At 37.4% G+C, this 24,336-nt stretch overlaps 1 protein-coding gene across 3 annotated transcripts in view; it reads left to right on the top strand.

The window, feature by feature from the left end:
- The window catches only part of ZEB1 (zinc finger E-box binding homeobox 1), a 116,221-nt gene that overhangs the window by 70,522 nt on the left and 21,363 nt on the right, over positions 1 to 24,336 (top strand). For all 3 annotated transcript variants that reach the window (XM_086742024.1, XM_086742025.1, XM_086742023.1), the window contains exon 2: positions 22,574 to 22,774. In XM_086742024.1, the coding sequence (XP_086598150.1) occupies positions 22,574 to 22,774 (201 nt within the window). The remainder of the gene's footprint in view (positions 1 to 22,573; positions 22,775 to 24,336) is intronic.

The following is a 24,336-nucleotide window of genomic DNA, read 5'->3' as shown; positions in this document are numbered from 1 at the left end:
TGATGCTGGTTTCATCTCTTTCAGGCTGTGCATTTGTCTGAAGAGGGTTCAGAGTGGCAAAGCTTGGCTTACCAAGAGAGCTGTCTGCCCAGGGCACAGCGCCTGCAGCTGCTGTTTGCAAGCTTTAGGAGCTCCCAGCTGATCTTGCTGCCTTTTTCTTTTTTCTCCTTAAGCTTGTTCTTATTTACATATTATTTTTTTCGGATTTCAGTTTGCCTGCGCTAGTGCTCTGAATTAGTTTGAAATAGATGATCTATATCTCTCTGGCAGCACGCCTGCTCTAGTAAGCCAGGCTAAATAGCAGGCTGGGTTTGCCTGGGCTTGGCACAATGCTGCGACACCTCTCAGGGTTTGCTTTGATGTTGGCTTCTGTCAGGCCAAGTTGGAACATGGGCAGATGGAGCTCGCTTCTGTTTGCAGAAGAGTCTGTATACAAATGTAGGCCTTTCTGCGCAGTACACAGACGCCTTTGTTTTCTACGAGGCAAGTTCAGCGATGGTAATGCTGTCAGCCTTTGATAGTGGCTGCTAATGAGTTAAACTTGGCCAGAATTACTGTCCTGTGATGCTGTCCCATCTCATACTGCCTCAGGTGGGACTCTCAAGTTCTGCACAATTGGAGAAGTTCAGACATCTCTTCCCAAATATATTTAAATTAAAATGTTAGAGAAAACCTAGGGTACGATTGAAAGCCGAATGGATTTTCTGCAAGGGAAATTATCTCAGTTTGCTCATACACATTGTTTATCTGCTGACTCCTGGATGGACGTTCAAGCGCACCTTAACCCTAAAACTGCCTGTTTTCTTTCAGGTGATTGCCATGTATCTTCTCCCATGTGTGTTCTTCCTTAGGTACCTTGTCATACTGGGCATGAGTCACCTGTGCTAATTAGTTGTCAGTGTTTTAGATGCTTGAATCTGGGCTGGTCCTGCTAAATTCATTCCACTTAGTCTTGGAGAGGAATAAGCACTTGTACAGGGCAGCCACCTCTCCAAGGTGGATGACTGTCAGAAGATACTAAGCATCCACTGGAAGTAACAAATACATTCTATTAAAAAGTGTGAAATTCTTTGTTTGCGTAGCCACTGAAGAGGAAAATAAAATGACAAAACATAATTTTAGATGTTGTTTACTACTGATTCCTCTGATGCTGCATCTAATGGATCGTGAGTATGTTAACGTGTAATTGATAACACACTGTATCTCAGTCCAGGCATTGCATCATGACTGGGAGACATATACCTGTCCTTAAACTATTTAATTCCATGTAATGTGCATTAGTATATCTATTAAACTGTACCAAATGAGTCACAGTAATGTGGATAGATATTTAGCATGGCATAAGTATGTGTTATTGATAATAATATCAGCTTGGCTTGAACTGTGCTATCAGGAGGTGAAATGACTGGGAAGTGTTTGAAGCAAGGAGAGTCAGAAGTGAGAAGTGAAGCAGGTCAGCAGACCAGCTTGTGTGGCTTTCAAGTTTATCTTGAATAGGTTAGGGTAATTTAGTAGCATGGATTTATGTAATAAAAAATAGTTTTATTATAATATGATAAAAGGAGTGCTACACTTTGGGCAGTTTTCCTGTTGCAGTGAACTCATGTTCATGTGCAGATTCCTGTTTACGGGTGCCCCAAGATCTTCTTTGGAATGTTATCTCTAAACTTGAATTGAGTTTGATGAGTCTTCATCCCATGTGGGCTGCCCACCTGCTGGCTTTTGAAGTTTTTACTGTGTAAGCATTGGTTTTCATTCTCATTTGCAGTTCGTATAAGTGTAACCATTGTACTGTTTTCACCGTGCATGTGTATCATGTTCTTATTGTGTCATGTTCCTAACATATTGAGTAATATTCTTCTCTCATGTCAGAGCTGGGTTTCTTTTTAACTCTTTTGGTTCTTAGCTGAGTTGTATCTTTTCTCTTTCATTGTTCCATTTTCCACTCCTGCTTCTCTTCTCGGCTCAGATGGTTAAAGTACAAACACAGCGAGGTGTGGGGGGGCCCTTGCAGGATTTATAATGAGATTGTCCCCCCTGTAGGCTGGCTGACTGTCAGATAGGTTGCAATGCTTTTCAAGGACGTTAGGCACTTCATAAATAATCGTTATTTATATGTGTATATGTATGTGTAAATATATATGTGTATATGTATTCTTTATATATATTTTATAGAACTCAAAACATATTTTTCTTTTTTACTCCTCATAGAAGTCACCTCTGATATTAATGAATACAAATAACAGGTACAGTTTTATTATGTTTTATGTCTTTACTGCTTCTCATTGGTTTGGGGGCTCATCTTGCTCTAGGCCTTTTTGTACTTTGAGGTGCACTCGCTTTTTTCGGTACTGGGAATATGTAACATCATTATTGGTACCCAAAGGTCATGGGGTTTGACTGGTTTCATTTGCATGATCCTTTCTTACTTTCTTGTGGAGTCTTGCTGTGGGACTGCAACTTTCTTGATCTCTGACAGTAGTGCTGAGTAGCTTTGTCCTGAGACATCTTCACAGCTCAGCCTTGTCACCTCTCCAGTTCGTTGTGCTTTGTGAATCCGGACTATGCTCTTCTCACGGTGGCAGGAAATATGTTGCAATTCTTTCTTTTGTTTGTCAGAACTTAATATTCCTCTATTACTTCTGCAAGGTTGTGAAGCAGCTGAAAGCAAACTGTCATGAGACTCGCAGCAACTACTGAAACTGCTGTATGCTAGACTTCTCACAATTACCAAGTCATAAACCTCATTCTATATCGAATGAGAAGAAAGGTTTTTGTTTTGTTGCAGATAGTTCAATGAAGATGTCCTCTCAATATTAAGAAGAGCTTGAAAACCCCCCTTCCCAAAATGCTTCTACAAGTAAGAAATCGCATACAGTTGACTCTGTGTTTCTTCCAGCAAACTCTGGTTGTGAACATATTGTAAACAGCATATAAGAGGCTTTGTCATTACCAAAAGTGTCGAAAGGATGCGAGTATATAAAAACTGTCTTCTACAGAATGTATGGAAAAATCAGGGGTGGTTTATCAATGAATATAGCACAACAGAAGATGATGCACTTAAAGATTATAAAATGAGTTTCTATTCAGACATTCATCCATTTCCCTGACATAGGTTAAAGAAAAGGTCAATTAATAAAACTTACAGCCATCTGGAATACTGTCCTAGCTATTAGAAATAAATTATGAAGCTTAAGGTAGGTGGAGGGCCTACACCTAAGAAAACAAAGTTTTCAAGCTTTGGGGCTTGAACCAGACTTTGGTGGTATTAAGACTGAGAAGGAGCATTTCTTCATGCAGACTATTTCCCAACTTCTTGTTGTCTTTCCTTTTTTAAGATTCAGTAGGGGCTGTTGTGAGGGAGGTGACATTGAACTAGAGGAAAGAGTAACATGCCTAACACAGAAATGAATGGACCTTTTCTACTTCTGTATTATCTGGGAATTGAAATAGCAAAGTTTGCTCCTTGAAATCATGCCTTGCTTTTATGTGGATCTTGCTGTGGTCAGCTGCAATTTTATCCCTTCACTGCGTAGGCTGCTGTAATATGCTTTATTTAGGACATGGGAATCCAGTGAGAAGGTATAGCTGCGTAGAGTAGCAGTACTGCTGTACTGTGGGAAAAGACTGAGAACAAACCATCAGTGGATCCTTTACACTGATTTCTAGGGTGTTTATGGGTGTAGGTTTTGATAATTATGAAGTTCTTAATTGATCTGAATGCCCTTTACCTGGGATGAAAAGGTGAGAAGACACCGCAGGGCTCTTAGGGCAGGCAGAGTGCCGTGGGGATGCAGCTTCTGGGCATGGCCAACTGGGAGTGCAGGCAGGAGGAACTCGTGCCTCCTGCGTCTGTCCAAGTGCATGAACACTTAAACAGGACGCTGTCTCGTGTATGTTTCTAGCCAGGCAGATTTAGGTGTGTTTGCTGCTCGTGTGAAATATTAGTTTCTTTAGAATCAGATGCGCAGGAGCCTGTGGGCTAAGTAAACTTCACCTGTGCTCAGAATGCCTTTGAGCTTAATCTAAGAAGTAAGTAAGACTTAAATTGTTAGTACTTCAGAAAGTGGGGGGAGGGGTTGTATTGAAGCCCCCTAATCATGGAACCTGTTTTCTGGAGTGCTCTGTCTTCGGTGGAGCAATAAGGACTGTTGCTATTTGGGCAGATACAGCACAATGTATCAGTAGATGTTTCTTTTGTCTTTCTTTTTATTTTGAAAAACTGCAGGTAAGTGTCTATCTACAAAGATGAGTGTCGAGTTAGAAAAGCAAAACCTGGAGCCTTCCAGTACTTGTCACAGTAACAACTCAGTAGGGGGTCAGGAAGATGGGAACCATTTGTTATTTTTTTTCTTCTAATTCTTTCTTTTCTGGTCATGCTAAATTAACTTCTTTAAATTGCTCTCAGCATCCTCAATAATTATAATATTTCTGAGAAAAATTCTGCATAATTATAAACATTTCTATTTTTTTCCCTAACCTAATTTGTAAAGATTTGATATTATCATTATTATGTCATATCCTTTTATCAAGTAATCTTGAACATGAGAAAAACTGTGGAAGAGGGAAAAAGTAAGAATTCACTCCTACTTGTGCAGTTCTTGTCTGGTTTTTCTTTGTGTATTCATTTCTAATTATTTAAATTCTCAAGAAAAGCAGAAAACAGTCTCAGATGAATCAAGGTTCTATGTACGTGTTTGTTTGTCTTCTCCTTATGGGAAGGCACAGAGGAGCTGTTTCATATTCGTGTAAAATCTTTGCATAGTGCATTTACTTATGCAATGCAGGTATTGTATTAATTTGTATTACTGTATATTTGTAAATAATGCTGTGGGAGCTGGATTTTTATGAGTAAGTCTTAATAGGTTCATTTATTTCAATTCTGTTTGCAAGCTATCAGATAATTGGGCTGGTTTATTGATCTCACTGAGATTACACATCTGACACTGCACCAGTTAATAAACAGTTTTGCTGGCTTTCTTTAAACTGAATATTTGAGAACTCGCAGTTCTGTTATGCTGTAGCATTTAAATTGCTTATGTACTGGAATATTTACTACCCTCTTTGTTGTTTCATTTCAGAATGACCTTATTTAAAAATGTATGAGGCTATTTATAATCGACTCTGTGGCAGTGATTAAAGAGGTGTGAATAATAGCTTATTGGAAGTTGACAGCTCCTTGTTTGCTAAACCACTGTTAGAACGCTTATGCTGCTCAGTTGTACCTCATTTTTCTGAGGGGAAGCTGCCTTTTGACAAGTGGATAGAACAGGTATATGTGGCTGACATTTTTATTACTAAAAAAAAAATATTATTTCTTTAACTGCATAAGATTAATTGCTTGCCCTATGTCTAATGAATAGTGTATTATTAAAATAAGAGTGAACAAATCCATTTTTACTTGGAAAAATCAGATGTTCTTCCCCAAATAGAATTGGTAGCTCCAAATAAATTTGATCAAGCAGTCAGACATCTGTCTTTCTGATGAGAGTAAGACTGGTCTCTGATGTTTTTGATCTTGGATTAGGATTCTGAATAACTCCAGGAAGGTGATCAGGTACTTTTTTCATTGCTATTCAAAAGTAAGAATCAAGGGGAAAAAAGGACTGTGACTTATTTAGTTGCAAATCACGTTGAAGTAATTCAGTTTTTTGTAACAACATCCATAGATACCAGCGAGCTTGTAGATAAGATTGATAATCAGATAGTACTCAGTGTTTATCCGTACAGCCGATAGGCACAAATAACTTTATGGCTTATGCTCTGCCGTTCCTATTATCTCGTTTGTCCTAGTAGACCCATTTTAAAGGGAACACTAATTAAAGCCCCTGTTCGCTCTTGAGTCTTGGCTTATGGGAGTAAGCAGTTCCTTGTAGATCTGTACACCCCATGATGACGGTGTAAAACATAAGACATTTTAAATTAATTTGGAGAGGGTATGTCAGAACTTTGCAAGCACTTTCATATGCATCTTGAGTTTCTTGCAACCAAAAATTGGTAGTCATTTTTCTTCACTACAGTGTTTTCTTTTATCAGTGACCTGAACGTACTTTAGACCTTGCTGTGCACATCAGAACTGTTTATTCAAAGTGTTTAATAAGTGGTGCGGAAATTAATCATTTCATATTTTTATATTGGCTTAGTACTAAGAATATGTTACTGATATTATTGCACTGTCATGCTTAGTGGTACAAATCACAGTAGAATTACAGAATTTATAATTTTGCTAGATCGTTTAAAAATTCTTAGTAGAATAAGTGACTGCTAACAAAGTGTTGTCATGCAGGATATATCTCCGTAAGTGTTAGCTCATAATTTCACAGGTTTTACCCCATAAGGCATTAAAATGAAAGAGTGCAGAATTAGTATTCCGAGTGCACTGAGTTAATAGGACTACTATAAGATCTAGATATTGTTTAAATAAATGTATCGTAAAATTAATTTGCATTACTTCTGTTCTTAAGAACTAGATTGTGCTTTTTACAGAGCAGGGATGCTGTTTCCTAGGTGTGTTTGAATTATGACAATGCATTCATTCAGCCGTTCTAGTTGATAACAACGCTCTTCACTCGGCTTCCTCAGAACGCTGCTCACTTTAGGTGGCCCAAAATGAACGTGACTTTCCACTCGGGAGTTGGCTGGTTTGTAGCGTTGAGTGTTTCCATTGTAGACAGTGAGTCAAAATGCCTGGGAATTCTTCTGGAGAAAGAAATCTGAATATCATATGGCTTGAAGAAAAAAGTGTGTAGATTTGCAAAACAGACAAATTCATTTAAAAAAAAATGGAATAATAAAATTCTGGATCAATGTGAGTTTTTCTAAGTACTTAAAATGCTTTATATTGCATTTATATTGTTTGATTATGGCTTATTATCATTAAAATGCCCTAAGATTGTACTTTTTCATCTAAAAAAATATTACCTGAACTTGTTGTTGAGCAGACCATCATAGGATAGGCTTAATATATACTCTCATGCCTTATTTTTTTATTTTCAAGGTTCCTAACTTTTCTGACCTCCTCTTGTTTATTTAACCTTACTTGTGTGTTACTTGGGACTGCAGTACTCCTGTCTTTTCAGTATGTTATTTAATGATGGTCAGCAGGCACATTACAATTTGACAAACTATTGAGTGGCGTTATCTTAAATTCTTCATCATTTTGGCCAGCCTGAAAGTTTTGCATCTCTAAAGTCACCTGTTATTGTTCAAAACTTCTAGTCACAGAGAGTTTAAATCACTTTAATGTTAAGGAAGCTTGGTTCCTTTTACAGTTTCTAATGGCTTTAAGTTGATATGAGTGGTGAAAGGACATTGTAATGTCAGAGAAGGAACCTGGACTACAGCCAGCATGGGGCATGTCCACATGTGTTTTTCTGCACTGTGTAGTAACGTTGAGGTTGGAAAAGTTTAAGTTTAATTACCCACTCTACTCCCTTTTTCTTTTTTTTTTTTTTTCTCTTTTTTTCTTTCCTTGCTGAATACTTCTGTGACCTTGAGTTTGTTAATCAACAGACCTCATAAGTGAGCCAGATGATGTATTGTTACAGTACCTTTTACAGCTGCTGCTTTCCGGAGCGCAGTGATTACCTGCAGTGGCCAAAACTAGTTGCTTCCTATTAAGAGAACAGTGATTACTAATTGATCTAAATTTAGCTGGTAAAACAAAGTTGATTTTCACTTTTACACTAAAGAGTTGTTTAAGTCATGTAGTATTTCAACTGTAATGTGAAGCCTTGTGAGTCTGTTTTAATTTTTTGCTCTTTATCACTCTAGTTTCCTCATCCTCCGAAAAGAATCGAGATGTCATTTATACCAGCTTGCAAAAAGATGGGTGTTCTGAAGGCAGGGCTAAATTTACTGACTTATATGTTCAAGGAGGAATATTTATTTCACACAATATCACCTTACATTTCTCATGTTACACTTAAAAAAAAAAATATGGGAAGAGATTTCATAGGTGTGTGTCTCAGTTTTTACCAGTCCACAACAGATGTCTCAACCTTCTACACAGTGTCTTGAACCACAAAGATTCATCCTAGTATTTATCTTTCTTGTCAGTCCAGGAGTTGAGAAAAGGTTTTGATCTGACTTTGGGTCCCAAGAGCAGTATGGATGTATTTGGCTATTACTGGTATATACCATAGTATTTTCAAATATTTCATTAGAATTTTTACCAGGCAGCACTTCATGCCGGCTGTGACTCCTTTGAGTGTTGTACTCTCTGCTGGGAAGGAAAGTTAGGACGCACGTTAGACACGCAGTCTTTCCATGCAATCCTCAGCGCAGTGGAAATGGATCTTTTTCCCTGTGCTCCTGCCGTTCCCAGAAGTGCTATTTCTGTCAGGCTACCTTGGAGAGTTGTGGGTTTTTTTTTTTCCTTTTAAACTTTGCAGATCTCATCCTTCCACCTTCATTTCAGCCGTTTGTCTCGCGGGCATATTGATTTCCTATTCACTGACTTCTCTGTAGCCTTCTACTCGCCAATTGTGCTTGTGTCATAATCCTTAAAACACTCACCTACGTTTCCCTTTCTCTAATGGCATCACAGACATAAAAAAAAACTCAGCTCCCCTCCAGAAGTAATCAGGGGTTGACTTAGCCCCTTTCTTGGTCGTTTTAGGAGATCATGATCATTTTAGTTGCCTCGTAACCATAAAGGTGTCTCAACTATTTTTAGGAGAAATGGAAGATTTGATAAACCTTAAAAAGATGTGTGGGTATCTTCTTGGAAAAAATATCAGAGATTGGAAAAGATATTTCTCTCTTCAAAAGTTTCAAAAGTCAGGTCTGATCACACTTTAATGCTTCATTCTTCAAATTCTGTGTTTTCTTGTTTTTTTCCCTTAGGGAATAGAGTTGTAAGCCTAGAGATGTTTAATATCTGAGATATTAACAGCCAGCTATCCATTTTTAAGATTCATAAATGGAGTAACTATGTTAAAATGTTTTCTATTTATTAGCATCATTGTTATTGTTATTACTTTTTGTAGCATGTCAGCAGTTGGACAGATCTGATACAGTAAATAAGATTCTTAAAAACTAAAATCTGCTATAGAAATACTGTATATAAAATTAAAGGATTAGGTATACTAAAATAGCTACAGGTAACACTATGCCTTTGCTATCTTCAATATCTCTGGCTTGTAATTTTAACCAGATAGCTCTTGGGAAATTTCTAAGAGACTGTCTGTAAAGCAGTAAAAAACAACTCCCAAGGCATTTGGAAGATTTTCTCCCTTTTTAGGAGTTTTTTCTCTTCGTAAAAGACCAGATAAGGGAAGTTTCTACTCCCATCGTGGTTTGTAAGTGCTCAGCTGGTTTTGTAGTAGCCTTTACAGGGAGAAAGCCTCTGTCTTGAAGTGACTGACGGATGTTTCTTACTGTCCTCGTCCTCCTCGCTGTTCATCTGAAATCAGGCATGTCTTTGTTACTTTCTTGCTGTCTTTTCCTTTCATTTACAAAAGGCTGGCAAAATGACTTTTAAGAATGCCTGTAATGCATGTCAGGTCATTTACATGAATAAATATGGAGTTGCCTATTTTCTCCATTTTTTTTTTTTTTTGAAACTTATCTCTTTATTTAAGCAGCTACCCCATAGTTGATTCTGTTAGATTCTTCTTCTTCACTGTTCATTCACCTTAGATATGAATTTCAGTGTCAAATGGAACAGATAAGCGCTTTTAAATTAAAGTCTCAAAATGTTTAACTTCATCCTTGTGTAGACAGTGAGGATTCACCATTAACAAGTCCTGGAACATATCTGCTGTACAGAAAATTCCAATATCATAGTTAAGATCTCACAGTTGTCTTTTATGGACTGGTAATTTAAATCATCATTTGCTGAACTCTTTTTTTAAAGTACTTATTTGTTGGGGACCTTTTACAAGCTTTACTGTGCCATGTGTTGATGTTGTACAAACATGAGTGCATACTTTCTTGGAAATTCACTGTGCCATGTAGCTGCATAATATAAAAAGTAATTACGCGTATTTAAGAAAGATTTTAGCATTAGCTTATTTGCTACTATTCATTCAGCTCGTATTATGGTAATGTTACACTGACTGAAGAATGTCAAAAAGCTCTTATTTCTCACTTCTACTGTGTTGTGCCAACACTTCATTTGCCCCTCCAAATAATAATTATAGATAATCTTCAGTCTCTCTTTTATATTAAAAAAAAAGGCAGCAACAAGCTAATGAAAAATTAGAAATATTTTTGCCTGTGGGTTTTGGGTTTTTTTGTGACAGGAAAATCTGAAATAGTTTACAGAATAATTCACTTTGGAGTTTATAAAGAAAAAAAAGTGAGATTGAATGAAGCAAAGCAGCTGGGGGGCCTGGCAGAGGCCGATGGGCAGAACGGCTTTTCCCGACTCTCCCTCACGTTACAGAGCCTGCTTACTGTAGTTCTGTTTAGTGAGGGAAGCTGCTTCTGATTGAAAAATGCTTTCTTGGCAGGTGCTTCTTTAAATGAGATAAATTATTTAAATTAGTAATATTAGATTAAAAGGTTGGAAATCCTTGCCCTTGTGCCAATTATAGCCCCTTCTTCCTGGGTTTGTTTGTGAGTTCCAGGCCTCTCTTGAGGGAGACTGAGACTTTTTCTATATCATTGATCAATTTACACATTTTCAGTAGTTGGTAGGCGTTTCAGTTGCTGGTAGGATTCAGAAACAGGAGAGTGAACTGAAATCAGTGTAATCTAAGTCTTGACAGCAAGCGTTGCCATTCGGAAAGTGACTTAATGCTTGGGAATTGAAGAGTAGGAAGAGCTGTGTGCAGGAATGGAACAGTGCAAATCCAGATTACAGCTTTAAAGAAGTTAACAACCTTGCCTTTGGAAGCATCTATCATAAATTACTTGATCTTCAGAGGAAAATAAGATCTTGCTAAAGTGTGCTGTGGACTACATCAGAGCCTTTTGCAGTGAAGAGGTTAGTATGGCAAAACATGTTTATTTCCTTGATATAATGTCAGAAATATCCGTTAGGTTTAGTTCTGATTTGTATAAATATACAAAGGTTTATATAAATGTGTAAAAATTCACTAACGTATAATTTCACATTGTCATTTTAGCAATGTATATTATCCTTATGGAATGCATCTTTTGAAAATTAAACTGTTGCTTAAGCTTTGTACTTCCATTTAAACAGGATAAATGAGACCTTTCATAATCTCATGTATCCGCCTGTTTAAATAGAACACCAGGGAATGTCTACCCTTGAAATCCAGTAAAACACTGTAAAGCCATTGCATATTTTTTTACTGTCTCTCTATTCATGCTCCTACACTGCAGTAGGTTTCTCGGAATGATAGCTGTTCATTATCTTGCAAAATTAACAAGCCACACTTAGAATTTAGGTGGTGCTTTATTTCCCACTTCACATAAATAAATTATATAAATGGTCAGTGCTTTAGCGTTTTAAAAGAGTTGAAAATTAGTAATGTGAAAAATCTGTAATATAAAAATGAGTATTGTAAAAATATAGTAGATAATTAAAAATTGGAGAGACTTGGAACTTGTCATACGACTCCCAGACAGTAATTTTCTACTGCCACTGTTTTGGTTGAGTAGCTGTGAATATAAATGTGGAAAATCATGTGCATGTCATATATGAATATGTGTAATAAACTCATGTTATTCAAGGTACAAACTTGATAATCCAAATTACATACTAAAACTATGTTAATCTACATTTTGGTATTCTAACATCTCCTTGTAATCTTTATTTTCAGGAAGAGCGAATTAGGAACGTTTAATCTGTTGTGATAACAATATAAAATCTCAGTAACAAATTAATTACCCTAAATCAAAAAGTCAGGACCCATATTCTGAAAACTGAAACCTGGGACACGATTAAGAATGCTGTTCTGTTATTATGTGAAATCAGAGTGAAGCCAAAATGTAGCATGTCAACTTAAAAGATAAATTTAAATAAATAAATAAATAAATAAATTCCTTTCTGTGTCGTAAGCAGGGGACAGCCAGGGGAGTTGCTGGAATACTGGAGTGTTTAACCCTGTAGTCGGAATAAATAGCTGTCCATTATGCATTTGACAAACTAGCACTCTTTCAAGAGATATATTTAAGAAATTACTTAGAGGTTAAGAAAAAAATGTTGTGAAATATGAAATTAATATAAAATTTTACTTTCTAAATAAATTTATTTTGATAATTTATTATTTTATGTTTATGCGACATCTGTTCAAAGTTGCATGCTTTATTGTTCTGTTAATTTACGCATCAGTAAAGAAAAATGACAAGGCTTCATAAGACACGTGATTTATTATGGTGTTATCTCCACCATGTATATAATTTTCTTAATGCTGAAGACTTTTCTAATGGCACCCAATGATAGTCATAAAACTTTGGGAGCAAGAAAGAATTGTTGTAATAGGCTGTTGTTGCATATAAATGTGGTACTTGGAGTGTCATTCTTCTGCCTTGTATCTAAGAAGATCTCAAAATTTTATAAGCCAAACTGTCTTTTATATTATCTGTGAAATAAATATTTGCAGTATATAAACCTAGCTAATGATTTTATGTAAAATCACCATTTCTATAAACGTGTCAGCTATGTGTTCCTGAAGAATTTACCTGGCGTAATGATACCTGAGTTAATGGCACAAGATACAGGCCAATTCAGGCACGAGTGGATGCTCTGTAGCTGATACCCATGCACGAGTGCCACAGGAGTGGCTGAGTTAGCACCATGGAGTGATTTTGGTTACAACTGATAATTTGTATGAGTACCTCCAGTCTGCTGCAATCAAATAAATTCCTCTTGCTGGCCACATTCTCCCAAATAGTTGGTACCCATTGGTACCTGTTGGTGCCTAGTACTAGTTAATGATGAGACAATTTTCTGTGGCTCATCTTAAACTCAGGAACATTTGTCTCTGTGCAAGGGTTAATTTTTACTATAGTAATAAATCATCTATTTTTAAAAATCTGTGTCTGAGAAAGTAATTAATGATCTTGCCTTTAAAATACTTCTTTTAGCTAACTTTTTTTAAAATGTGAGGTTTAGAATGGAAAAAAAATGTCAAGCATTTGGAGTAAGAACTGTGTAGACACAATGCGGTTAGCATATAAATAGAGCATTTTGAACATACAGCAGAATGGTGCATCACCAGTGGACAGATAATTTTTGAAGACTCTGTAGACTACAGAGTAGACTCTGTAACCCATGGAAATACTTCTTCCTCTCAGCCGTTTCTCAGTTTAGTTTTCTATTTCTGGTAGTTCAGTAATTGGAGGTACTAGAAGATATGGAGGCTTCTCAGATATTTATATGTCTCATGCTTAATTTTAATGACCACCACACTCGGTTGTCTCGGGGTGGTAAACCATTGTGACCATCAGACTGTACTTGGCTGTGATGGGCGCCAGTTGGATGTGTTAGATGGGTTTTTCCAGTCTTCTGAGTAAGATGATAGACTATAAAACTAATACTGGTGACAGAAATGCAAACTTATCTGGGATGAAATAGGACATGAGGGAAAGGTTTCTACTTGTCATCTCTTTAATTTGGAGTAGAGAATTACTAGATCATTGCTGCCTACCCAGAATTGATCCCCACAGAGTATTCTGTGAAAATTCAGATTTTTTAAAAAATCATAAACATCAGGATTTATCTATTTGATATTTATGTCAGTATAATTTTATGGGAAAATTATGTGTGTTCTTTAGAAAGAGAAAAATGGGCAGAGAGCAGGAGATGTAGTCAAAAGTTCCTGCCTGTGCATTATGTGGCTGTCCCCACCTTCTGTTTGGTGTTTATTTTATCCATGTGCATTCACAAATATAAATACCTGTAAAAACTCCCGTGTTGCATAGCAGAGTTTTTGTCACCTATAACAAGTGAACACTTTTCTGCATTTTATGCGGCTACTTGAGGGACAGCATATAAATTGGGGGAGCTGCGAGAGAGAAAACTGAACCAAGGTATGGCTTCTCCCCTGCCGAATATTTAAAGGTGCAATGAAATTATTGAATTTTTTTTTTTCCAGTAGATTTAAAAAAAAAAAAAAAGCGCTCTATGGGGATATGGTTCTTCCTGCTCACTACTCTCTTTTTGTAAATACTTCCTTAAAGTATTAAATTTACTTTAAGATTTTGTAAAACTTCCTGACAGCAGCAGTTGACATGGAATGGCACAGATGGAGTTAATTTATTCTCTGTAGAAAGTTCTGCAACCTTGGCTTGTAGAATAGTGAAAAGAGGCAAAGGGCACAGTTAATTTGCTCATAGACCTTCAACTGTCTTGTTTCTGAATGTTATTTTTTTTTCTTTTGGAACCATTTTTAATATTTTCAAACCTATAAGCACCTTGTAATAATACCATTTTTCAAATCATGCTGCCACTGAGAATTTTCGTATTTCCATGTAGAATTTACGTCAATCCAGAGACTAGAAAGAGAGAATATTTGGACAGTAGTTAGCTTTTTCATTAGAAAAAGGACCATCATTTGCAAATCCAATGGAGAAATTACTACTGCAAGTCCCTCTGTCTCACTGAAAGACTCACTGAAAGACTGAAAGCCTTCATTTTGCAAAGCTATAAAGCTTTTGGTTTTAGTACAGAAGAGCTGCAGAGTAATGAAGAGTCTTAAAGCAGTGTGCTGAAAATTACATTTAAGTTACTTTTCTGAAGTAGCTCTAATAAGAGAAATATTTCAAAATTGTATTTATTTTATATGATGGTGTAGGTATACATTTCCATGCCTTTCTTTTAAACTAAATGCTCTTAAGTGTATTGCAACCAGTAACAAAAATTTACTCCAGAAGACCAGACTAGAGCTAGCTGTATTAAGAGACTGCACTGAAACAGAGCGCGAACATTAGGTCCTCAGCGTCAGCAGCTTCACCATGTATTTCTGTTTCTTTCCACCACCCTGCCTGTTAGTGTGGGTACAAGCTCTCCATCCTTGCCATCAGAACCAGCGTTTCTTACAAATCCTTTACAATCATCAGTGGGGCTTGGTTTTGGATCCCTCCTCTGACTCAGTGTTGGACTCAGCATCTCAGAAATTATACAGAAGTCAAACCTAATGTCTTAGGTATGTAGTTTAAATAGTTTGGGAGGGGTGGAGGGAATATGTATATTCTTCTGCTGAGAACTCATCTTACTCATAGGCAAAGCAGGCAGTTGGCTAAGGCAGAAGAAGCAGCGATTCCCCATCTGCTCCCACCAAAGCAGTGGGAGGAGGTGGCAGCAGTGACCTGGCTCTCTGCTGTCTGCCGTTATTCACCTTGGTGGCAGAAACTCCTCCGTGTCTGCCCCGCTGGGAAACCTGGACCTGCTTCTGCTTCTGAGTTTCTAGACAGTGCACTACCAAACTGTCCTCTTCCAGTGTCGTGCGTACAGGGCTAAGTTAACTCTAGATTGAACTAATGATCAGGTGAACAAAGGCAAGCAGCAAAAAACGTAATCACTGAGGCTGGAATATTTGCAAGATTTGCTCCAGATATTGCTTACGTCATCTCTGGTACGTCAGAGATGTCAGAGCCTGGTGCCAGAGCTGTAGCCGTTTCCCTAACACTGGGCAACTGGTCCTGACTTAGATCGTCAGGCTTTGTTCCAGAGTTTGCCATATCAATAGAAAAATTCAACATTAAGGGTCAGTTTGTTTTTAATGTCAAATAGTGGTTCATTTTAAAACCATGATTTAAAATTGGCAAGCAGAAAATGTGTCTTTACACCATTGATTTTAATGTGTTGTGTAAGCCAGGCCAAACGTTCAGTCTCACTTTTGGTACGGTATTTAGAGCACACTTTAGTATGAAATCTGCTTGCAAAGCATTTATTTTAAACTCAGAGTTTCTGTGAGTTGACCAGAAGACCAAATAATGCTGTACATGTGTGCTGAGATGATTTATATACTGTAGTGCCTATTAAGATTCTTGAATTTTATGTATTTTATTGTGTGGGAGTATTCAATCAAAATGTGTGTCAGGCTGCATTTGACTGGCCCTTAGTATTCCGTTAAGAGGTGTAAAAACATTTTGAAAGAGATTTTTATTAGTTAAACAAAATTATCAGAAATGTGCTTGGTACATGTAAATATTTAGACTTACATTTTTACAACTATTCATGTATTTATATAAACACACATGGGAGATGTAAGTTTGACCCCTTCAGGCAGAGGAAGGACTGAATCCAGTTCCCCTTTTCCTGTGTGAGCATGCCCATGTGTGTATATGTCTAAATAAACAGTGAGTCCACCTTTTATTATATATAAAATATAGTTCTATGTGGTTATAGTGCATATACTGTTCTTAAAAGCAGAAGAACTTTTCTGAAAATTACAAGTATGTTTTTAAATTAAATTTAAAATTTATTATTTCAGAAACTAATCTCTGGCAAGGTTTTTTTCTTTTTTTTTTTTTTTCTTGAATGATTTAATTAAGAGGATAATACAATTTTCTCACACTTTGCACACAAGGAGATCTCATTGCAGTGCATTTTTACTGAGTTCAACAAGCTGCCTAATGTGATGCGTCCTGCTGCCTGCGCTCCCCTCCATAGTGCTGCTGGCTGTCATTCTACAGGAAGTCACCCTGCTGCCTGATGGAGGCCGTGACATGATTGCGAAGCAAGGAATATTTTCACTAGGGTTGCTCGTACTTGTCTGGGAAATAATGACGGTGTTTCCAAATAGCCAAGCAGTAGTAAGGCAGATAAAATTTTACGTAGATAAAAGTAAAGCAATGTGTGTGGAGGAAGGAGCAGGATCCTGTGATGGATTTTGAGCAGACTTACCATTCAGGAACAGCACTTCTGCGATTACAGAAACTAAACCTGTAGTAGTGTCAGTTTAATTACTTGTAGTGGTCAAGAAAAGTCCTAGAATGTGACTTGCATTGTTAGAAAAGGGATAGAGAATAAAACAGCACAGTGTTCTGTTGCTGCTCTAATCCATGATCTACGCCCATCCCAAATACTCTGGGCAGTTCTAGTCTGTCCTCTCTCTCCCGTGTAAACGCAGTGATGCAGCAGAACAGGAGAAGGTGCAGAGAGGTGCAGCAAAAATGATCAATGGAACAACTTCTGTATGAGTAACAAGTGGACAAGGACTCCTCACCTTGGAGAGGAGAGTTGTGCAGTGAGGCGTATGAAATCCTGAACAGCCTGGAGGACACAAGGGTGAAGGATCTACGGGACACCCCTTGAACCTAGTGCAGAGCAGGATCAAAATCAACAGAAGAAACTCCTGCCTCAGAATAATGTGGATGCTAAAATTTTCCTGAATTCAAAAAGTAACCAGACAAATCCACAGGAAATGAGGCTGTTTGGTATGAAGACAACATATCTCATGTAGGAATTCCAGGAGCCAAAAACTACTGGAAACAGGCAGAGAATTTTAGGAGAAGCATCAACATATGCTTTCCGTTTTCTAAAGCTCCGCCCTGTGTTTCTACAGCAGATGGTAACATGGTTCTGCATATATTATTGCACAGAACTTATTTATTAATTTCAAATGTATGTATTGAACTGAGAGGAAAAATGTGAAGAGAACATGGAGGTCTAACTTTTACTAAAGATACTGGGCAGTTTATCAGTGGAGAGGCAGAAGTACAACATTTCATGTAGGAGGAGTAATAAAATTAATAGTACACCCCAAAATCTAAATATAAAGTACTGAACAATTGTTTTTAATGAGTATTTAATCTTTATTTGCAATTATATATAGTAATGATATAAAAATTATTGAATAAATATTTAGTCTTCAGCATCATTAGTAATACATATGTTGAAAATTCAGCCTTCTTTTTCATTCATCTCTGAAAGTAAAGCTGAAATTAATAATGAAGCTATTTTATATAATAATGTACATTTTTATGCTAAGGTTGCATACTATAAGGTGGACAGAACAGGCTTGTGTACCTGTTATACATCGTGTGTGCTTGTCTGGTGACCTTTTTTCAGAGGCTTACAGCCATGGTTCACGATCTGAGTCAGACTTAGCTTTCACAGATGATGATAAGATTACCTTCTGTGGTCTGCTTCTTCTCCCCTGCTGCTGATGGCCGTCCCTGGAGCAATGGTGGCCGAGGGTGACGTAACCTCTCTGTCCGTCCTTGCTTTTCTGAGAGCGGTGTCTCATCATGCAGACATCGATTGCTGTTTGTGCCAGTTTTCTGTGATCCAGGCTGAATTATTTTATTTAGGTAGTTGCTACTTTTAAGTGACATTAACTGAAAGTAAATATTACTGACGTTTGAAATATTTGTAGTTACATCATTGAAAAGCCAGGTTTTACGTGTGCATTTTATTTTCCCAATTGAATATTTAGCCAAATTAGAACTCCCTTAAATCATTATTTATATATATTCAATTGAATTTCCTTCCGAGGTTGTAAGCAGTTGTCTCTACGTATTGCTTTTGTGTTGAGTTTATTTCAATCTCTATCAAAAAGGTTTAATTAAATGTATTTCTCCCAACTCCAGCAGTTGCTGTGGTGCCAGGCATCAAGTGAAGCTAGTACGCTTGATGTCCCCTTCTTTTAGTGGTGACTGTTCTGAGGAAACATGAAGGACAAGAGGAGGAAACACTCAAAATTATGTGCAGATAGGGAAGGTCTAAATTTGGCTCTAGAACTGAACTGGAGAAGGGAAGGACGATTACCCCTGGAATTGGATGCTGGGTGCCATAGCTCCAGGGTTTCTTTTTTGTCTTCAAAGAGCTGTGAAACATGTTGCCAAAATGTGTCTGAAGCAACTGAAGATAAGAGCCTGCTACTACCACCCCTTAGTCTCCTAGGAGCCTGGGAACAGATCTGCATTGCTAAAGCTAAGCTTTGCAGCTGTGCAGGCATCAATATGGTACCATGTAATGGGATTTAAATTTTAATTAGCTAAAAATACAGTAAATTATAGGGTTTGATTGTTTTTTAACCATCATTTCTATTAAAGAATACTAATACATTATTTGAAATAAAACACTTGACTTTGAAAGTTGAGCATTCAAAGAGAGTTGGAAAATGTCAGAATGAAGATTGTTCAAACTGTTTTAATTTGTCCCTTGCATGTATGCATAACGATAAGATCTTTAATTATGTGATCACATAATTTTTTCACAGGAGGAATGGTGCCCGGAAAATGAATCAGGGGTGTTTATTAAAGAAAGCTGTTGTCTCCAGAACCCTTGCCTTAATTGCTGGAAAGCGTAGTAATTTAAGTAGAGGGCTGCAGGAATCAAAAGCGCTCTCTAAGGCATTTGAAAGCTCCACTGAAAGATTGGATTTTATTCTCTGTCTTTCAAGGAGTTTTTATGCGATTCTGGAAGGTCACTTGTTTTGGAGGTGAGCTCTATGTTTCGAGTCGCTGTGGCACACAGATGGAGGTACCTGGGCTCTGAGCACAGCTGCATTTGGAATCACCACAAGTGTGCTTTGAATATATAAAATGCTGCAAAAATGCAAAGTTCTCTGAAAAGTAAGGCCTGAAATGCCTTACAGTGATGAAGCGATTCCAGGATTGCTGAAAGAATCCTCTGGTTTTTAAGTAACCAGCTTCTCCTCTGTAAAATGGAGATGCCATCGCCCTACAACAGTTCAGTTAATTATATGTTTTGAAGCATTCCTGCTGAATGCCATGTAGGGAAATTATATATAATCTGTAATCATATAATTATATAATATATTATAATAATGTATATAAATATATAATATCTTACATAACATATTATATGGAATCTAATTTTTGTTGACATCCTATAAGTGAGGCTTTGGGAACTCTGCTGGCTGACTGAAAAAGAATGAGCAATCACTTTGCAGTCTGAACAAATGAGGCAGGATCCTACGAATACTCAGTTCATTCCATAAAACTGAGCATTCCCTGCATATTTGCCATCAGTGCCCTAGATGAGGCAAGGATCCTGTAGAGGGAAAATAGCATGTAATCATTTAGTTAGAGTTGCATGTAGATCTATGGACGTTTCCATCATTTTAAGTGCTTGACTTCCTGCTGCATTTGGTGTGGGGGTTGCCTGGCCATCCCAAATGTGCCGAGTTCTTTTAGATGCAAGTTTGGCAGTTTGTTTCCCCCAAAGACCTTTGTAAGAGGAAAACGAGAATGTTAGAGCCGGATTTCTTGCTGATTTTATTGTATTGCCTTGTTGACTGCTGATCTTTGGTGGAAGGTACCAAAATCCCAAAGACCATTTGCTCCTTGCTTTTTGTAGAGAAAGAAGACTTTTCAAGTTTTGCAGAGTTAACACATGAATGAGAGTAGTGCGAACGTATTAAAATGTTTCAAGGTTAATAGAGCCATAATGATAGATTATATTTAAAATCAAAAAATATGTTATGAGGAAAAGAAAAGGTTTTTCTCCAGAAGTGTAATGTATTTCCATTTTCCATAAAAACTACTCTAATATAAGGGATTCTTCTTAATTTCCCAGACTAAACAGGAAATTTATTTTTAAAAATCAAGTATTCATTATCTACATTACTGAAATCTGAACTTATGCCTGTAAATTTTGATTACTGTCCTTATTGATCTCCTTTGTCTGTGGCAAAGGTAAATATGTTGGTGTTTTATGTTAATAGTCTTCTACATCTAAGCAACACAGTAAAACTCCATTAAGACAAGAGATTAAAGTGGTTTTTCCACTTTCTCCTGTTTCAGGTCTGTTCTTACACTTTTTATAAAGTTGCATTTACCATTTCTCAGGCAAATAAATTCCTAAACCTCTTCTGCTTTGGTGAAGGAATACATGTAGTCTTGTCTTTCACACAACGTTACAGCATCCCTTACAGTACCTGTTTTATTCTGTAACTGATTTTGCAAAGTACACATGGAATAGCACTTTATCAATTGAACTGGACCAGATACTAGTATTTAGGCAATTTGCCTAAATTTGTTGTCTTAGTAGAGATCGATACGATTAATAGTGGGGTGTTACATTTTTCAAATAACACAATGTATATAAAATATGGAAACATGGAATGATTGTTCTAAATTCAAAAGGTTCTTTTGTCATGCCTATGCATGTTCTAGATTAGGCGTTCTTCTCCTGAATTGGAAGGAAATTGGATAGTAGCCTCTCAGTTCGTAATGTTACTCACTTTTCCTGCTTAAATGCATTTTAAAATGACTAGGATATCTACTTAAAAAAAAAAAAAGCTATCTTCAGAAGAGCAGGAGTCTAGTTTGCTGTTTATCTAGCTTAATAGGCAGGATTTCTTATGAAAGAATCAGTCTGGCTTTTCGTGTGCGAACAACGATAGGATGCAGGTATCGTAAAGTAGCGTGATTGTGTGCCTCCCAGGTATGATTCTGATCACCGCTGAAGGAGTACTGCAGCCGAGACAAGTCTTGTTGGTTTATTCATTGATAAATTTATTCTCTGTCTGAAACTGTATTTTGAAGCACTTCAGTAAGAAGTTCAAATTTGGCAGCAAAGTAGTACACATATAGATATAAATGTTTGATAGTTTAACTTCAGTGTGAGTAACAAGACATTTCAACAGATTGTGAAAGTAATTTTTTTCTTAATACATAATCCTTACGGTTTAAATTGAAATGGCTGTAACTGATCTTTTGTGCTTACAAATGAAGACTATTTTAATAATAATCTGCTCCCGTATGACAGAAACATATATATCATCGTGAAATTCTTTGTCCACAAGATTCTTGCGGTATATTCTCAAGGCTGGAGAAGTAGAGTTATTACCTTTTCATGGTAGCTGGGGAAAACATTATGCAAGATTTCCTTTCTAAGCCACCTCTGAGATTTTTCCTTTATGAGATTCATCCTGCTGAGTCTTTAGTGTGGTCTTTGGGTGAAACTACAAGAGCATTTTATCTTGGATCAGGAGCACTTTAGCCCTTCTGAATCAAATCTCCTTATCGTTCCCATTTATTGCTGCTTGGTCCGCATACCCGGAGCATGGAGGTGGCATCAGTTACAGAAAGAGCCAGCGAGAAGATGGACTGGGTGAGCACAGCTAGCGTTCCCAACTGCAGGCATGGGCTTGCTCCTTGGGACCAGACCAGAGCTGGCTTCTTAGGAGTGTGCTCAGCCTGGGGTCTCTTGGTCCTCAGTGCCAGTTGTTTATCTACAGTTTTGTTCCTTCTGGATCCCACTGATTGCTGTGTACGTACAGCCTATCCTCATTATCCTCTGTCTGTAACAAAATGTTGTTTATCAGTATTAAATTCTACAGACTATTGACCAGGTACTAATATTCTGAAAGGAAACATACAGTAATGCTGGGATCCAAATTGGAGTGATCCAGTTGGGAGCCTGATGCTTCAGTGTGGCCCAGAAGACGACTCTGGAGTTGTCCACTGCCACTCCTTGTGCAGTCTTATGCAAGGTGTGCAGAAGTGAGAGGTATCGTGGTTCCTAGCAGCGGTGGAAGCCCAGCAGCTGTCAATGTCTCCTTGTGTGCCGCCGTTACATCCCAGTTGCTCACAAGCCCCATGTGGAAAGGAGAAATAATAGTGTGATTCCATAGAGATGCCCCAGATACAGCATCTGGGCCCATACTGAAAGCTTTGGACTTTTATGCTGTAAATTAAGAATATACTTATTAGTATTTTGCTTTTTGTCTGTCCACAGTCACCAATTATAATAACGTGGTAGAAGCAAACTCAGATTCAGACGATGAAGATAAATTGCATATAGTGGAAGAAGAAAGCGTAACTGATGCGGCAGACTGTGATGCTAGTGTGCCAGAAGATGACTTGCCAACAGACCATGCAGTATTACCAGAAAACAGTGAAAGAGAAGGGAGTACAAATGGCTGTTGGGAAGATGAAGGTATGCTCATTTTCACTGATGATGCTATATAAAGAAAGGTTTCTAAAATGGAGATTCAGTAAAACTTTTTTTGGTCACTTTGTTACTGAAATAACATGTCATATTCACAATCAAAAAGAAGCGGTTTTCTAATGTATTTATAGTAATATGTTTTATGTTCTTCATTTAGTATTTGAGAGAGATTCAGAGGTGCATTCATTCCATTGGCATTGTTAAATAGGAGCTTCAGATCTGCAGATACAGCATTTTCAAGAGTGATCAGAGACTAGTTACTTGCTTTTAGTTTTTCCAAGTCTTTTTGCATGGTAGGTCTCTGCCATAGCTCCCGATGAGGTGCAGGGTTTGCTCAGCTTGGGGAGTAAGCAGTAAGCCAAAAACATGAAACAAAACAATATTCAGATGTAAATTTCTCCCTGTAAACTGCTTCTGCCTTTTCCCTTAAAAAATGTAGCCAGAAAAAAAAATTTTTAGATGATTAGTTTTAGAATTGGCTGTCTTACTCATAATGAATCTGTATTTTGAAAACACTGGAAAGATGTAGATGTTGGACATATTCTGCAGCAGCTTTAGAAGTTGAAAATTTGAAGCAGTCGGGAAATGGGCCTTTTTTACTGTGGAATCAGATACTGAGTTTCATAATATAACACAGCATGCTTACCTTTGAGCCAAATTTGGACAAATGCATAAATTAGTGGAATTTATTGTGGAATTTGGCCTTAATCCCCTGAAAGATACAGAGTATTTTCCAGCATATCTCTGTTTGTGTCTGAACTCCAGCCGCAATTCTTTAGCATCCACCTTGTTAAAACTGGTGCTTTAAGACAAATTGCATGACCTCACATCTAAACAAGCGGAAAGCAGTCATATGGTCCCTAACTGCCATCCAGCTGAGAGAGAGCAGCTGAGAGTTCAAAGAATAGCATCAACTCAGCCTGTTTTTACATAGCTGCTATTGCCAAGGTCTGCTGTGCAAGGAAATTAGTATTTTGGAGCTAAATTATTAGGTAGGTAATTCTTAGTTCTCCTGTAATGTCTTTGCTCTAATGCAGGCTATATTAGGAATTGCCGTTATATAAAAATGGGCTGTGTATAGACTCTTTCTTGAACCCTTCAAGCACAAGTGTATAAAACCTGAAACAGGGAGTGAACAAGAGGACTGGCACACAGAGGTGCTGGGTCAAGACCCTTTGAGCTGAATATTTCCTGGAGATGTACCTGAAGGTAGTCATGACACAGCATCGTGCTTCAGACAAGCTTCTGGGGTTTTTCAGAGCTCTGGACATGTGATGGCACCTTTTTTGACTCCTTATTTCAAATGTAGGGTTTTTAACCTTTTAAAAATTGTTTGCTAAAATGAAGTATTGGAACCAAATTCTGCTGTGATTGTAGAATCACAATGTAGGCAATGTTTTCTCTGCCTTGGTCATTGCTGATGAAGACAGGCTTTCAGCAGTGTTTAGACACACAGAGGATTAAACAACTGCCATACAGGGTTCCTCAAACTATCAAAAAATTTTTCTGTAAAAATTATGTATTCTGAAGCCTCTTTTGTAGCAATCTGG

This window comes from Chlamydotis macqueenii, chromosome 2, assembly GCF_036417535.1.
Source record: "Chlamydotis macqueenii isolate bChlMac1 chromosome 2, bChlMac1.mat, whole genome shotgun sequence".
Lineage (NCBI taxonomy): Eukaryota > Metazoa > Chordata > Aves > Otidiformes > Otididae > Chlamydotis > Chlamydotis macqueenii.
The sequence above is the reverse complement of the archived record's forward strand: the minus strand, read 5'-3'. Positions and strand labels throughout refer to the sequence as shown.